General features: G+C 39.4%; 1 protein-coding gene across 2 annotated transcripts in view; it reads right to left on the bottom strand.

Moving 5' to 3' along the window:
* PTPRR (protein tyrosine phosphatase receptor type R) overlaps positions 1 to 18,474 on the bottom strand; it is a 282,539-nt gene that overhangs the window by 21,260 nt on the left and 242,805 nt on the right. For both annotated transcript variants that reach the window (XM_055395488.2, XM_088836978.1), the window contains 3 exons: positions 10,204 to 10,314; positions 8,484 to 8,641; positions 4,000 to 4,113 (listed from right to left, as the gene is read on the bottom strand). In XM_055395488.2, coding sequence (XP_055251463.2) covers positions 4,000 to 4,113; positions 8,484 to 8,641; positions 10,204 to 10,314 — 383 coding nt within the window. The remainder of the gene's footprint in view (positions 1 to 3,999; positions 4,114 to 8,483; positions 8,642 to 10,203; positions 10,315 to 18,474) is intronic.

Genomic DNA, 18,474 nt, shown 5'->3' with positions numbered 1-18,474 from the left:
GGTCCCAGTGTCTAAAGTGAAGCAAATGAACCCTTTTCCAGTTGGGGTGGGTAGTAGTGGATAGAAACAAGGCAGTTTCAGGAAACCGAGACAGTAAATGTAAGAGGAGGGGCCAGAGAATTGGAGCTGAACTCAGGCACAAAAACATTTTTGGAAGCAGTTACGTGTGGGGCTTCCCAGATGGCGCTAGTGGTAAAGAGTTCAGTTCTGTTCAGTTCGGTCGCTCAGTTGTGTCTGACTCTTTGCGACCCCATGAATCAGCATGCCAGGCCTCCCTGTCCATCACCAACTCCCGGAGTTCACTCAAACTCATGCCCATCGAGTCGGTGATGCCATCCAGCCATCTCATTCTCTGTCGTCCCAGTCTCCTCCCACCCCCAATCCCTCCCAGCATCAGAGTCTTTTCCAGTGAGTCAACTCGTCGCATGAGGTGGCCAAAGTATTGGAGTTTCAGCTTTAGCATCAGTCCTTCCAATGAACACCCAGGATTGATCTCCTTTAGAATGGACTGGTTGGATCTCCTTGCAGTACAAGGGACTCTCAAGAGTCTTCTCCAGCACCACAGTTCAAAAGCATCAATTCTTCGGCACTCAGCTTTCTTCACAGTCCAACTCTCACATCCATACATGACCACAGGAAAAACCATAGCCTTGACTAGACGGACCTTTGTTGGCAAAGTAATGTCTCTGCTTTTTAATATGCTGTCTAGGTTGGTCATAACTTTCCTTCCAAGGAGTAAGCGTCTTTTAATTTCATGGCTGCACTCAGCATCTGCAGTGATTTTGGAGCCCAAAAAAGTAAAGTCTGACACTGTTTCCACTGTTTCCCCATCTATTTCCCATAAAGTGATGGGACCAGATGCCATGATCTTCGTTTTCTGAATGTTGAGCTTCAAGCCAACCTTTTCACTCTCCTCTTTCACTTTCATCAGGAGGCTTTTGAGTTCCTCTTCACTTTCTGCCATAAGGGTGGTGTCATCTGCATATCTGAGGTTATTGATATTTCTCCCGGCAATCTTGATTCCAGCTTGTGCTTCTTCCAGTCCAGCGTGCCTGCTAATGCAGGAGACAGGAGATACTCGGGTTCTATCTCTGCACTGGAAAGATCTCCTGGAGGAGGCCATGGCAACTCAATCCAGTATTGTTGCCTGAATCCCATGGACAGAGGAGCCTGGCGGGCTACAGTCTATGGGGTCACAAAGAGTCAGGACTCTGAAAGACATGACTGAAGCAACTTAGCACACACGGAAAGGCAGAAGTGGGGAAGAGGGTAGAGAGAGGGTAAGAAGCCTGACTAGGGGACTTCCTTGGGGGTCTACTGGTTAAGACTTCCAATGCAGAGTGTGTGGGTTCAATCCCTGGTCAGGGAGTTAAGGTCCCACATGCCTCACAGCCAAAAAACCAGAACGTAAATGACAGAAACAATATTGTAACAAATTCAGTAAGAATTCAAAAAAGAAAGAAACCTAGACTAAGTGTTCTCCTCAGTACATCACAGGTGTAATCTCATCTTACTGTTATCGCAAGCCTGTGGGGTATATATTATTATTTCCATTTTACAGATGCATGCCCAGGTTCTTGCTATATCTATTGACAATATCTGTGGCTATGCTTATGTGCCAGCCACTTTACAGATTACCTCTTAATTCTTCGAAAAACATAGGAATTAGGTATTATTATTACTTCCATTTTCCAGATGAGAAAATCAAGGCAAGGAGAAGTCCTGTAACTTGCCCAAGGTCACACAACCAGGCAATGGTGGGAGCCAGGATGCAAAACCAGGCAGTCTGTTTACAGAGTCCATAATGTAATCACCATGGGTGACAGCCTCTAATAAGCCAGTCAGAGCTAAGAGAAAAACAGAGGGAAGATACACTTACAAAGATGGAGAAATGATTATTGAAAAGGAAAGAAAGAAGGATAGCGATGAGGAGGGAAAACCTCATCCCGAAAGGGAATTTGAATGTTTAATTTTTAGAGATCGGAGAGGCTTTATTAATGATTTTAGTAATAATGAAGGTGACAGTAACAAAGCGACCATTTCTTGGAAGGCTTCCTATGTGCCTTTATATCTATTTTCTCATTGAATTCTCAGAATAATTCTTTTGTCTGTATTGAAATTGCAGGGCCTAGTACAGAGTAGCAGCTCAATAAATATTTATTGCATGACTCTTAAAATGCTACTTTTGTGGTTTCACGTTTAGGAAACTCTAGGTCATTGGGCTAAATTCTAGGAGGCTCAGCTTCTGTGACTCTCGTGTTTTATTACCTCACAGCATTTACCTGTCTGAAATGTTCCTGTTTATTTCTGTGCTGTTTATTACCTCTTCTCTTTCACTGTTAGCATGTAAACTCTAGGAGAGCAGACCCTCACTCATGTGGCTTCAGTACTTGCAGCATCCAGAACAAGGCCTTGCAGTTAGAAGGTGGTTGATACACACTTGCCGTGTGAATGAAGAGAACCCACAGCTGAGCTTTTGGGACAACTCTTCTCCCACAACAGCACAGTGAACTCCAGAGCAGGCAGTCCTCTGCTCACGTGATTGCAAGCGTCTTCCTCTCTGTGCCTGTTTTCAATGAGCATCTGTTCACTTTCTCCGTCACTCACCTGTCATTCACTCAACTGTTCATTTCCCCAGGTTTGGTTTTGGAGCAAGCAAGAAAAGAAATTGCTTGTTTGTTCTGTTTTCAGTGCATAAACAAACAGAGACCATCACAATGGCTATCAGACCATCTATACCTGAAAATGACTCTTTGACCACACACCCATTAGGATGACTACTACTCCAAAACAACAAACAAACAAATTGGAATCCCTGTATACTGTTGATGGGAATGTAAGTGGTGCAGCTGCTATGGAAACTAGTGTGGCATTCCTTGAAAAATTAAAAATATTACCGTATTCTCTAACCATCTCATTTCTGAGTATATACCCTAAAGAATCTCAAGCAGCTATTTGTACACCCATGTTCAAGCAGCATTATTCATAGCAGCTGAAAGGTGGCAGCAACTTAAGAGTCCATCAACAGATAGCTGGATAAACAAAATATGGTATGTACATACCGTGGAATATTATTCAGCCCTAAAAGGAAGGAAATTATGATACATGCTACAATATGGATGAATCTTGGAGATACCATGCTAAGTGAAATAAGCCAGTAACAACACACAAATACTGTATGATTCCATTTATATGAGGCCCCTGCTGCTGCTGCTGCTGCTGCTAAGTCACTTCAGTCGTGTCCGACTCTGTGCAACCCCATAGACGGCAGCCCACCAGGCTTCCCCGTCCCTGGGATTCTCCAGGCAAGAACACTGGAGTGGGTTGCCATTTCCTTCTCCAATGCATGAAAGTGAAAGTGAAGTCGCTCAGTCATGTCCGACTCCTAGCGACCCCATGGACTGCAGCCTACCAGGCTCCTCTGTCCGTGGGCCCTAGAGTAGTCAAATTCAAAGAGTCAGAAGGTGAATGGTGGTTGCCAAGAAAATGAGTACAGAACTTTGCAAGATGAAAAGAGTTTGGAGATGGGTTGTACAACAATATGAATATACTTAACACTCTGAACTGTACTATTAAAAATGGTTAAGATGGTAAATTTTGTCATGTGCATTTTTCACAATTGAAAAAGGATGAGTGGAGAAAAAAGATGACTCTTAGTAGTATGGCATATGCCTCATTCTAAAGGAGCAAGATCCTAAAGAACTCAGTGAATTCAGATGAAAATGCAAAGTCCCTGTGAAGGAACAGAGGTGGAAGTCTAAGAAGAGCTACCACTATAAACAACCTGCATCAGAGACAAGGAGGGTTAAGCACAAGCTCTTGGTTTTGGGTTCCTGAGGGTCAGTGTTGCAAATAACACTTTCTTGGATGACTTTTTAATATAATGTACATTCTTAAGCATTTTACACAAATCTTTACAGAGTCAGGAGCGTGATTAAATCAGGTTGTGATGCTACTGCTGCTCTGAAGTGTCTTTTGTTACATTCCGCCAACACTCACCTGTCCACACGCAGCTGGCAGACGATGCTCAGTGCATCCACAACTCCTTCTTCTCTCAACTGTCGACAGCCAATGGATGTAGCAATAAAACACCCTGTCCTACCTATCCCTGCACTGAAAAGAACAGACAGTGAATTAAAAGGTGCAGAGAAAATAGCAGAGATAAAATATATTCCTTTAACATTGAAAACAACCATTAGGATCAATAATAATAATGATGATAACAGCAGTAGCTCTCGTGTACTGAGTATACAAACCTGGTTTCTGCTAAGTGCTGCAACAGCATTCTTCCTTTCAGGTCTAAGAAGTAGGATGAATGGGATGGAGGGAGGTGGTGGGTAGAAAGAATAGTGAAAAAGGTACCAGCTGTTCTACAAAGAAGAATTAGGGCCTGCCATTCAGTAAGGTATGGGCAGTAGCAAGGAAGGGAAAGACCTACATACATCACAAAGGTGAGCATGGAGGAGTGGAGCTGAACAGTGAGAAAAGCAAAAAGTCAAAGGTGATTCTCCCGGAGGACTGTAAGAATGGCAGTGCCATTGAGATGCAGTGGGAGTTCTGGAACGAGGTCTGATTTGAGGAAGAGAGTGGGGGCTTTGGTCCTGGATATAATAATGTGGCTGGGGCTTCCCTGGTGCCTCAGATGGTAAAGAATCTGCCTGCAATGCGGGAGACCTGGGTCCGATCCCTGGGTCAGGAAGATCCCCTGGAGAAGAGAATGGCAACTCACGCCAGTATTCTTGCCTGGAGAATTCCACAGAGGAGGCTGGTGAGCTATAGTCCGTGGGGTCTCAAAGTGAAAGTGAAAGTGAAAGTGAAGTCGCTCAGTCGTGGCCGACCCTTAGCGACCCCACGGACTGCAGCCTACCAGGCTCCTCCATCCATGGGATTTTCCAGGCAAGAGTACTGGAGTGGCTTGCCATTGCCTTCTCCTGGGGTCTCAAAGAGTTGGAAAAAACTGAGCAACTAGCACATACACATACTGTTGTGGAAGATGTTAGTAAATAGCTGAAGATTCAGTTCAGTTCAGGAGAGAGGATGTGGCTCAAGGCACGTATTTCCAAGTCTTTTTTTTTTTTTTAAATCAAGGTAACAGCTGAACAGAAATATTATCTGTCATGGAAGGTTTACTCGTGAATCTCTTTAGATGGCAAGTTATCAACTTTACAAACTTTCTCTGTCTGTCTCTTTCTCTCTTTCAGCAATTTCAACCATCTTTATGTAAATTTCTCCAAATCTACACTTAAGTTCCCCAAGTTCCTCCTAAACTCTAGATTAGCATTCCACCTCCTAGCTGGCACTTCTGCTGTTGCTATTTTACACTTGCTGCAGTTCAGTGTCTCTAAATTCAATGTATCTAAAACAGAATTAATTATCTTTTTCCTCAATGGCATTACCAAGCAGCCACAAGTTTTCCAGCCTAGAAATCTTGGAGCCATCTTCAACATCTCCCCCTCTCTCACTTCCCACATCCAGTCTGTTACCAATTCTTATGTTTTCCACCTCCACTGAGCTTCTGGGATCCATGCTTTTCTTTCTATAAACTGTGCTCACGTTTTTGAAATCTTACTTCATGATTAACGATGATCTCATCATGGTTTCCAAGTCTCAGGACTCTTCCTAGGCTAATTCATGATATACACAGTTGATGGTTCATCTTTCTGAAATAGGAACCTGATCATATTACTCGATACTCAAAAACCATAGGTGCTTCCCAGGTGGCTCGGTGGTAAAGAATCCACCTGTCAATGAAGGTGACGCAGGAGACACAATTTCGATCCCTGGGTCTGGAAGATCCTCTGGAGCAGGAAATGGCAATCCACTCCAGAATTCTTTTCCAGAATTCTTGCCTGGAAAATTCCATGGACAGTGGAGTCTGGTGGGCTATAGCCCAAAGGGTCACAATGAGCTGGACATGACTGAACACGCACGAGCACCAGGAAAAACTGCAGATGGTCACAGTACAATGTCTAAGCACGCTTCCATGGTATTCATGCCTCACATAATGTGACTGGATGAACTTTCAAGCTTTTTGTGTTTCTGCTGTTGACTTTGTACCCTTTTTGCCATTGTTTTCATTTGAATCTTTGCAAAAAAATCTTTTCTTTTTGAATTTTCCTTTTAGAGTTAATGATATTTCTATAGTCAGAAATGCCCACCCTACCACCTTTTAAAACCACAAATGTTGGTCCTTTTTCTCAAGATCCTGTTCAGCATTATTCCAACTTTTTTAAGACTTTCTTCAAATCTCATAGTTTGAGTGAAGAGTTCCCCTTTCAGCACTCAAATATGGGTTTCCCTGATGACTCAGTGATAAAGAATCCTCCTACCAATGCAGGAGATGTGGGTTTGATTCCTGGGTTGGGCAGATGGCCAGAAAAGGAAATGGCAACCCACTCCAGTGTTCTTGCCTGGGAAATCTCATTACAGAGGAGCCCGGTGGGCTACAGTCCATGGGGTCACAAAGAGTTGGACACAACTTAGCGACGGAACAACAACAGTAGTACTCAAGTAGCACTTGTTTCTTGGACTTGGCTCTTGTGTCCTATTGAATATGAGTGCAGAGGAATTCAGAGGAGGAATGCATCCCTTTTAGTGTAAGTGTCTATGGAGAGTTTGTGTCAATAAAGAGATAGTACTTGAACTGTACCTTGTGAATGGCACGCATTTTGGTTGTCATCAATGTGAGAGATGTTCCATAGGTGAGATTGGTATAGGGAAAAATTTGCAGCAGAACAGAAAATAAGATGTGTGATAATAAATAGACTAGTTTAGCTAGAAAGAGAAAGTTACGTTAGAGGAATAGTGGGAAAGAAGGCTGGGAAGGTACAGTGGGGTCTGTAAAAGATTATGGAAAGCTAAGAACTTTGAATTTCATCCTTTAAAAGAATGGTACTCTTTTTGTTTTTTGAGAATATGTTGAAAATAATGAGTTTTCACTCACCAGAGATTCACTTAACGTACTCAAATCTGTTCAAGTCATTTCAAGTTCAGTGGCTCCTGTAGCTAATCCACAAATCCAAGATTAAGATATTTTGCTCTAGGCAATGGGAAGCCTGTGTGAAGCTTTGAGCAGAGACTCCATGTGATGAAAGAGGGTTTTAGGCACATCACCCAAGAGAAGTGCACAGAACAGACTGTAGTGGGGGTGGAGCATGGGGAAGTGGGGTGTGTATGTGCAATTAGCTGACTTCTTCTAAAATACATGGATGAGGTCATAAGGGCCTGAACTTGGGTGGTTGGGCAGGAAGTGATGATTATGGGAGAAGCTTTGAAGGGAAAGCCAATATGGTGACTGATTAGATACTGAGGCTGGAATTGAGAAAAGGGCCAAAGATAACTGTCAACATTTGATGTTGAATGGCTGGAAAAAAGACGGTCTCATTCTTAGAAATAGCAATCAGAAGGGGAGCTGGTTTTAGAGGGGAAATGGTTAGTTCATTTTAGATATCCTGACTGTTTTATGATTTTGGGTGGGGGACGGAACCAGCTCTAAAGTATGGTCAGTTAGATATTTGTCTTCAGACCCAAGTTAAGTTTAGGATAAGGCCTAAAGTTAGAAACTAGATAATGACACATTGGACAAATAGATACACAGTAAAGTTTACTCTTAATTAAACCACAAAGGTTCAAAAGAAGGCTAAAATCATAATTTAAAGTAATATACTTTGTTTATTAAAAATATCACCAAAATCTATCTTATAAGACATAGGGGATCAATAAAGTAATGCAAATTGTTTTGAGAAAGTATGGAGAATAAATGACCAGTTATATAAATAACTTTAAAATTTGTACTTTGCTTTGGGCACACTAACAGGAAAACAGGAGGAAGAGGTATAAGTTAAAGGATAAGACTTTTAAACTGGACACGAGCCAAGGGAACCACTAAACTTCGGTGCCTCTTGTCAGCCCAGCCTCCAGGAGCCCATGTTCTGGTAACAGCATTTTGTTTTCCTCTTGGTGAATTTTCACTTGCCATTTACCATTTCATAAATTGATATCCATCTGTTTTTCATGAGGTAACTTTTAGAACAGTTGACTGGTTTTCACCAAATTCGGCATAATAATAATAAACGTTATCAAGATACGATCCTAGTAAAGTTCAGAGGCATCTCAAAACAAGAAAAAAGCTGCTGATAATTAAAAAATCCTATGTCCTTCCTAGCACACATGAGACTGATGGGACTAAATGAATCCACCTACATTTCAAGGTAGAGGGCTGAATGAATAAGATCTCCTGCTCCCTGAGTGATTCGTAAGTGAAATCTTCTCCACTGTACGACTGATAAAAATATGCTAATAATGACACCATTTCTGACAAGTATCATTGTGGTCAAGAATCAAGGGGGAGGCTAATTAGTTTCAATATCTATTCAATTTACCAGCAAAGTCAGAACCAGGAAGTCAAACCCAACTTCCACCTGCTGTATGACTTTACAGAGAATAGACCGTTGCTGAGACAGAAAGGACAGTTCATCCCTTACCTGCAGTGGACCACCACAGGCCCTCGGCCCGCGGAGGCAAGTCTGTCTTCTTCCACATCCAGCATGAGCTGCAGAAGGGGTTGGGCACTGTCTGGAGTCTTGTGATCGGGCCATGAGGTATACCAGTAATGTTTCACACGTTGGGTGTGACTTCCTTGCTGAAGTAGAAATAGCCACCAAGCGCTTCAATTACTTGTGGAACTAAAAGTCATCCAAACTACAATACTAAACGCTTTCTATCACTGCCATCTTGCTTGCTCCTCACTTCTAGGTGGCAATAAAATCTAGAAGACTTTTGAAGAATATTCTTTCAACCTAAGAAATATTTACTGTAAATATTAATTTGATTCAATTAAATGAGAAATATATATATGATATATATTTAATATAGAAAACATATATATGCTAGATATGTTTGTAATTTATGATCATGAACATAACTGTAGATGAATAAATGGCCAAGAAAGAATTGGGATATAGTGTGTTTCCTTTTCTTTGAATGCTCCTGACAGGTTATTATAAACATATTGACCAGTATAAGAATGCTTAATTTGGGGAGAACGGCATTATAGCATGTACATTATCATATGTGAAATGAATCACCAGTCCAGGTTCGACGCATGATACAGGATGCTTGGGGCTGGTGCACGGGGATGACCTGGAGGGAGGATATGGGGAAGAGGGAGGTGGGAGTGGGGTTCAAGAAAGGGAACACATGTACACCCAGGGCGGATTCATGTCAATGCATGGCAAAACCAACCAATATATTAATGTAAGGTAATTTGCCTCCAATAAAATAAATTAAAAAAAAGAATGCTTAATTTTATATTCAGTCACTCTAATGATTCTGCGTTCACCCTAAATGCCAGTTTTTAACAGAAGTGAGGAATCCCTGTAGTAAAGGAGTGACAAAGGAGGGTCCATGCACATCATCTCAAAACCAAGTTGGGGCCTGGCGTAGACTAGGCACTAGAGAAGACATGTTGAAGAACAGGTTTCTCTAAGTGCCTTCCTATCATGAATTTCCCATTAAAATCCATCAGTGCAGTTCTGTCTCTACGTTCTTCTTTGTGACGATTCTGTCCCAGCAGTGGGGTTCTAGATAGAACTGGAATCTTTGGGATGATTGCTCTCTAGAAGTAAAACCAATACCAACAATACCATGGCAACATCCCTCAGGATTTGCTGTCCAAAATTTAAATAAGATAAATTTTCTATGACATAATCTGGTCTGGGAAAGTCCCTATAAATGACTGTAACTCCAAGTTTTGGAAGATCTCAACAACACTTCAGGCTTTTCTTGCCTCCCACAACCACCCACGAGTGCAGATTTTCCCTTTCACAGTTTCCAGGCCTTACTTAAATCTGCTGAAACAAAGTGACATTAAAAAAAGAAATCATGGTAACATCTCCAGCACAAGCCTTTAGTCCTTTAGTTAAAGGTGTTCAAAAGGTTAAATCAGAGGTGTTATATGTATGCAAATTAGAAGACTATAGCACCCTACTTAGTGGATTTCTTTAATGTCTACTTAATTATTCCACAGAGTGATAGCAGCTGACAACAAAATACATACGGGAGTGATTATAATTTCTCCTTGATCTTGACATTATTTAACTTGTTTAAATTGAATCTGCAGTTCTTAGAACAAAAAGTTCAAAATAAAAATGCAAACCTCTAACACCTTCCACTTTGTAGACAGCTACAGCTCCATATTCTTACCTTTAAGACAAGGTTTCGAACAGTATAGTTATCACATTCATTTACACTGATAACCAGAACCTCAACTTTTCCATATATTCCTCTCTTTTCTGGCCAATAAAGCACACATTTCTGGAGGAGGGGAAAGAAGAACACGGCAAATATTAACGGCTTTCATTGGCCTGGAAGCATTTTTCATTCAACCATCTCAAAAGTTTCTATTTAGTTAAATAAAATAAATCAAGTATCAATTTTAAACATCCTGTAAATGAGCTAAATGGAGAAGGAAATGGTAACCCACTCCAGTATTCTTGCCTGGAGAATCCCATGGACGGAGAAGCCTGGTAGGCTACAGTCCACGGGGTCGCAAAGAGTCGGACACGACTGAGCGACGGAACGGAACGGAAATGAGCTAAAACCACCAAACTATGCATTTTAAATGGGTAAACTTCATAGTATATATATATGCATGTGATGCTCAGTTGTGTTCAACTCTGTGCAGCCCAACTCTTTGTAACCCACCAGGCTCCTCTGTCCATGGGATTTTCCAGGCAAGAAAACTGAAGTGGTTTGCCATTTCCTCCTCCAGGGGATATTCCCAACCCAGGGATAGAACCCATGTTTCTTCTGTCTCCTTCATTGGCAGGAAGGTTTGCTTGTTTGTTTGTTTACCACTAGTGCCACCTGGGAAGCCCATAGTATGCATAGTATAAATTAAACATTAATCAAGTTTTTTTTTAACCAACACTATTGCTGGTAATCCCATACAAAAAAATAATTAAGGCAAAATTTCCCAAATCCCCACTGAGAAATTCAGGGCTAATTCTGAACTGAATTAAGAATTAGGAAACTAAGATCCAAATATTAGAGTTTATCATGTGATGAACAAGGTGAAAATAAAATGTTCTCCCACTACGATTGAGGCAAGTTACATTTCCTTGGGGCTTCCCTGGTGGCTCAGATGGTAAAGAATCTGCCTGTGGTGCAGAAGACAAGGGTTCAATCCCTGGATTGAGAAGATCCCCTGAAGAAGGGAATGGCTACCCACTCCAGTATTCTTACCTGGAGAATTCCATGGACAGAGGAGCCTGGCGGGCTATAGTTCATGGGGTCGCAACAAGTGGGCCACAGCTGAGTGACTAACACTTTTACTTTTTCACACATTTCCTGCTTCATCAAACTAAAGTCTCTAATAAGAGTATCTGTAATGTATTAGATGCCACAGAATGCAGTCTCCCCTGTATGTAAAGTAGACATAATAGCCATTAATATATCTGTGGTATTGTATTTTCCAGGACCAATTGCCTTTTCACCTATGGGATTCGTTGAAATAAATCTGTAGCAAATTATTTTTAAAATTTTTATGAAGGATCCTCTTTGAAGGGTTTAATAGCAGTAATAACAATTATATTGCAAGCAAGAAAACATAATATGATGGATAAGGTGCAAGCTTTGGAGTCAAAGAGTCTGGGACCAAATTTTGGTGCTACCATTTATCTGTGAGTCCATAAACAGGAAATATAAACTCTCTCTGGCCTCAGTTTCCTCAAGATTTAATACACAGAAAGCACTCAGGACAAAGCCAGGCACACAGTGAGCATTCAAAACTTGATACTATTATTATTGTTATTATATTTTACAACTACTGGATTATGGGATGGGTTTTGGATCTAAAGTGATTAGATCATTACTTAAATATGCATTAGATCATGCATCAAATATATTATTTTTATGACATCATCACATTATTTAAAAAACTACAAAATGAGTTTTAAACACACATATAAACTCATATTATTTATTCTTTTGCCTTTTAAACAACCACAAAAGAACTACTACTTTTTTACCACATATTTTAATGTCTAAGAATAAAAGTGTGAAAGTTAATGCTTTATCTTCAGTGCTCAGGGAAGTAATTTAATTTTAGAAATATTGTTTAGATAGAATTCATCATTTTCTTTCAAACACACATGCATATTGATAAAGAAATTCTTTCACTTATTGCCCTCAGTTAGGGACCTTTCAGTCCTCAGGACACTTGTTTCTTTACATCTATGTCAAAGGCATATGACCACAGTTAAAAATAGTAAAGTTCTTATAGATTTAAAAGAGCAACAGCAAAAAAATTACAGAATTACAGAACTAAAGGAAAAGACATGTAACATATCAGAAACACACCTCTGGGGCTCTATCATGCTAAGTACCAAAGGCTGTATGTGACAGAGCCACAAGGAAGTCACTTCATCTAGTGGAATCACTGTTTTTCATCCACTACAATAAAAACACATTTGCCTACTCTACATTCTGGTCCTTTTCCAAACAAAGTAAATCATTTTCACCTCTATTCCCATGCCATTCCACCCCCAAGACTATCAAGCAATCAGGCTATCAGGCTTAGTCTGGCTAATACAACATTAACATTTAAAAAAAGAGAAACCTTCAGCACAGGGATTTATACTCAAAATCTTGTAATACCCTCTAATGAAAAAGAACCTAAAAAAGAATCATACATATATCTGTATAACTGAATCACCTTACTGCACACCTGAAACTAACACAGCACTGTAAATCAACTATATTTTAATAAATTAAAAAAATAGCAATCTTTAAAAAATAAAGCAATTTCTTTCCCTCCTCATTTACGAATTGCCAAATGTCTGAAATTTCCCCAATTTGTTAAAGATAATCATACTAACCAAATTGCCTGGTTGCTTTCAATGGAGCATCAATTATTTCGCTGCAAGACCCGAGCTATTGTGTGACTTAAAACCCATGCATCCTGGATGAGTCCAAGAAGAGTGACAATCTTGCAAAAGGTATTGAACAAAGAAGGAGGCATTCAGTGGCCCAGCAGTCAGGCATATGCACCCCATTGTCCAGGATCTGGCCTGAGTAGCAGGCCCCTCAATGAGAAGGTGGTTCTTGAAACTGGTAAGAAAAATTGCCAGGCAGGAGCTCTCAGCTTGCACCCTGACTCTTAACAATATGATCCAGGCTTGTGCACCTACTTGATAAATGGAAGCACTGCTTGCTTCTCTCCTGAGCTTGCCGGGGCCCTCTCGAATGTTTTTCTTGACTCTTTACCAAAAATGCAATTGGCAGCCAGCTCCCCGTAGACAATGTAATGTGACTTGTTCATTCAAACAACCCTTAATTAGCATCCCATCTCCTTTCTGAGATACAATAGCTTATTTTTACACACTGAATACATTTTTCCCCTCTTTAAGGAGGATGTAGAAAAAGAGACCAGATAAGTGTGGGTGCTTTTGAATATGAGGTGAGCAGGAGCTGCACATGTGGTTGTTTCTAAGGGCATCAGTTCACATTTGAATTATTTTTGTGAGCAGCTTTTTAGGGTTTTTTCATTGTGGTGTTAACAATGATATGAAAAAGGAAAATGCAAGGAAGGAAAGTGCTCTCTTAAAGATAATATTGTGAAATCACACTAATTGTGTGTAATTCAAAATAGCATGCTATGTAGCAGAATATAACCCCCAATCATCACTATTCTGTTAGCTGGGCCGATTCTTTCAGTAAAATTATCTATTGATTCCAAGAATTCATAATTTGGAGGACAAAGAGGTTTCCAGAAGGTTATGTGTCTCTTGTACAAACAAGTAATTAGTGATCCTTGACTGTAAAGATCCTGGACATCAACCAGTTCTTCATCATCAGTGGTTTACAGCAAAAGTAGAATGCAGTGTAAAGCAATGCAAACCCATATTTTTATAATCTATTTTTTTTCTTTGATCATTCCTCTCACTCTCACCACATTAGGATTATTTGTGTATAAAGAAGAAGCAAGTCTAGCTAGTATATTAGTTGCCTGAAAAGAAAATCTATTTTAAAGTTACTTTCTTTTTAAATTCTATGCATTTAAAATCAAAGAGATTTTTGCTTCATGAGCTAAAGATGTATCATTACATAGGAAGTGGCTCTAAATAAACAAAGAGATATTTAGTTGCAGTTGGGTTATATTTGCATAAAAGAGAATGGATCAGAGTGTCTAAAATTATTATGGTTTTAGTTACTGTAATTCTTAGTATTCCACCTAATATTACTAACATAGATGCAGAAATTTAATATTAAAAGCTTCTTTACCAAAATATATCATTGCATCCCTTCCATGATCATTTATGTTAAGTAGAACAGAAAGTAGATATTGTTATTGTTATTATTTTTTTTACAATTTTACAGCTGAGAATACTGAAGTTCAGGTGTTTTGGTAGGGGTCTCTGAGAACATCCTCTTGGAGCCAAGACCCTTTGAGCAAATATCACTTTATAAACTCAAGCTTTTGTGTCTGGATTTCTGCTCCAATAACCAACTCTTTTCTACACCATTAACCAATACTCTCCCTTCCCTCTGAAATATGCTGATACGCAATGGAACACTGAATGCCCTCCATCCACTCTCTCACTAAGTCCAGTACTCCTGTCACTGTCTGCTGGGCTGTATGTTAGTAAGTGGTATTTGTATCCAAACCTCTTAAGGACAGCTGCATTCATTTAGTGAAACTTTACATAAATTCATGAAACATGAGGGTAAGAAGAAAAAAAGAATTGTTCCATGAAATAATTGTGTGAGTTAATCAGGTTTTCATGGTGGGGGAAGTGAATCAGTAAAGAAAACTGCATGCAAATCAAGTACAGGGTAAGACTTATAAAAGGGCAAAGTTTGGAAATATAGACAGAATTTTGCATTCGTATGGTTTTATAAACTTTTTTATGTTCTCTCATTTTAAAGAAACTGAAATGGGACATTTTAATGATATATAAAGGGCAGGAATTACACAAACTACATGACCTGGAACCAATATTAAAAATAATAAAAGACTGTCCCATAATAAAATAATGAACAAATCTGAATAGGAACAACTGTACCTGTTTTAAGACAAAATAAAAGAGCTTTTTGCTGTGTTTGAGTCTCCACTCTGATGTTTTTGGATTATATGTGTCAAATAAGAGGGCTTCTAACTATAGTTAGAAATAAACCAAGTTACAGCAATTGAATGGCGAACAGTTGAATTAAAAATTAGGGTGTCGAGTTATATCTGGAATGTAAGCATGTTTGAAAGAACAGGTGAGTAATTTTTCTTAGGGACTGTCAGCCTCTGAGCACAACTGTCCAGCCCCTGGTCACTCAGCAAATGAGCTGAGGCTGCTGGGCAGTGCTGGGTCAGGCTGCTTCTCTAGAAACCAAGTATCTAATTCTGATCCTCCAGAACAGTGGAATACCAGTCAATGGGTCTCCACTCTCCTTCAACATGACCCTCCCTGACCTTGTTGACAGACACTCTGACTATGGGAATTTGCTCATTTATTTTCATGCTTGGTACAAAGAGTGAATCCTCTTGTCTACCCCACACTTCACAGACTGACCTCTAACTTGAGCATGACTCCCCCATCACAGTTCCAATCCACACTTTCAAACTGTCCACTACTTTGAATGAACAGACTTGACTGTTTTTCTTTAAACTAAGTCAAAATGCTTTATTCTTCTCCTCTTTCCTTCTTAGAATGGTTAGAGATTTTAATCCAGGGACTGTAAGCAATCCCACATACTGCTCTCTGGCCTCAGTCACTGCTTGGACTAGAACTTTCTGCCTTCCCAACCTAACTAGGAGGAAGACTTGAAGAGGGTATGTAGAGAAGTGAGAAGGAGGAGCTGGGAGTCAGGTTTCTGGCTGTTGAGCCTGGGCAGGTTGCTTAACTGCCCTGGACCTCAGTGTCGAATTTCATTGAGTTTTAAAAATAAGCTTATTGTAAAGGTTAATTTCTAAGCACATGGTTAGTGTTCAATAAACATTAGTTATTTGAAAGATCAAACAGTCCAGTTTCTAGACTTTCTAGGTATATTTGATGAACTTTTTAGGTTATCTAACTTAAACTCTAATTTTTTAAGCTAATTTTAAATAGTTGAGAAGATGTACTTTTATTTCATGGATTTAGAATATAACATAGTATAATTAGCATTTAATTACTAGTGTTTTATCAGGAAAATTTATTTTCTCTTTAAATGTACAGTTTAAAAAGATCTACTTTATTTTTAACTATAATTTACTTACAAATCAATCATTTCCAGCTGAATACCCATCAGATTTCATAATGAAACTTAAGGTAAACATGGGATATACTTGATTAATATTTATACTGTAAAATAAACACCTGTTTTGGATGTATTTAATTAAATAAAGTCATCTATAGTAGCTGTGATTTGACTTAAGTCATTACTTAACTTCTATAAATTCATAAGATTCTTAAAGGCTGCTATATATAAATTTTAAAATGATCTCCTGATCTCGGTGTAAACTGTCTTCCATCTCTCTTACTCTACCATATGTTTTCTCTACCCCTCATAAGACCTAAGTCTACTATATCTAATATTTTAAATTTTTGTTTCTTGTTTACTACTCTTTTAGATTGTAGCTGCATGAAAGGAGGGCTCTTTGACTATTTTGTCAATAAAGATATAATCCAAGTGCCGACACTGGTGCTTGATGACTGATAGTTGATAAATATCTGTTGAATGTATGTATACACACACACCACTGGATGTTTTATAAAGAAGAACTAAGTACTGAAAGTCATCAAGGTTAGCTGGAGAATTCTAGATGCTAAAGGGAATGGTAGTAGTGTAGTGTCTGTCCATGGAATTCTCCAAGCAAAAATATTGGAATGCTTAGTCACTTTAGTCATGTCCGACTCCTTGCGACCCTATGGAACTTAGCCTGCCAGGCTCCTCCATCCATGGGATTCTCCAGGCAAGAACACTTCAGTGGGTTGCCATTCCCTTCTCCAAGGGATCTTCCCAATCCAGGGATCAAACCTGGGTCTCCTCATTGCAGGCATACTCTTTTACCACCTGAGCTACAGGGAAGCCCAAAGATGACAATACAGTTAGATATATTTCTAGGAAACACATTGGGAATATATTTTTTCAAAAGTTCTTATCATTTAGTCAGGTTATTTCACATCTAAAATTATAAATTAATAATGAAAGATGTGGATAAAAAGATTGGAAATGACTTTATCTATTAATAAGGAAATGATTACATACATTTTGGCATCCATACAGTGAAATTCTAGCAGTCATTTATAATCATGTTTTTGATGAGTTATTAATGATATGGAGAACACTCATAATCTTAAAGCAGAATATACAAAGAATACAGAACTCTCTTTCACTCTCTATAGTCTTCAACAAAATGTAACATTCCAGGCCCATCTCTCTTCGCTCCCTACTACACTCAAGCCACATCAAGCTGCTCAGCATGCTCTGTGGGGCCGTGTCTGCCTGTGTGCTGTTGCTTTGCTAGGCTTATGCTCCTTTTGCACCTACTTACCCTGCAGTCCCTACTGAAAAACTGTAAGGCACCATAAGAGCTATTTGGACAAAGAAATGTAATTAAAATATATCTTATCTGTAATTTTATCAGTTAGAGAAAGGAAGAGAATGAAATTGGGGAATACTCAAAATACGATTTCTTTATTTTGCTTTTTGAGGCTAAACCGCTTACAAAGTGCTGAACAGGTCAATGGGCAAAATGGGGTTTGTAAGTATTTAAGTCACATAGCTGAACTCAGATGAAAGATGTAAATATTAAGACAGAATATGGCAGTGTTAAGTACTCAAGAGAAGTATTTTGTTAGGCCAGATCACCAAGTAATGCCCTCATTTCATGAAAGATAATTTGGTGTCTTACTCCTCCTTGAAGCCAACCATGGGTACTTTGTCTTTTAACGTCTTGCATCCTTATTTATGGGCTTCCCAGGTGACTTAGATGGTAAAGTATCTGCCTGCAATGTAGGAGACCTGAATTTGATCCCTGGGTTGGGAAGATCCCCTGGAGAAGAACATGGCAACCCACTCCAGTATTCCTGCCTGGAGAATCCCATGGACAGAGGAGCCTGGTGGACTACAGTCCATGGGATCACAATGAGTCAGACATGGCTGAGCAACTAACACATTACTTTACTTTACATCCTTCTTTAGCCCATTTATTATGTTGGGGCATGATGAGTACATGAGCTTTGGAATCAAATAAACCTGGACTAAAATTGGGACTCCATCACTTACTAACTTTGAGACTATAGGCAAATGATTTAATCTCTGACCTTCATTTCTCATCCATAACATAGGTATAGTAAATCTTGCTTTGTAGCGATAGAGTGAAAATGAACTGAATTGACATATGAACTGTGCTTACTATATACATTCAACAAATGGCAGTCGGTGGAATGTTCCACCATACACATAATATGACCAACATTCATAGCCACTTTTTTCTTA

The sequence above is a fragment of the Moschus berezovskii genome, chromosome 6 (genome assembly GCF_049115385.1).
Source record: "Moschus berezovskii isolate FMDL1 chromosome 6, NW_MosBer_1.0, whole genome shotgun sequence".
Classification (NCBI taxonomy): Eukaryota; Metazoa; Chordata; class Mammalia; order Artiodactyla; family Moschidae; genus Moschus; species Moschus berezovskii.
This window is presented reverse-complemented; position numbering and strand designations above follow the sequence as displayed.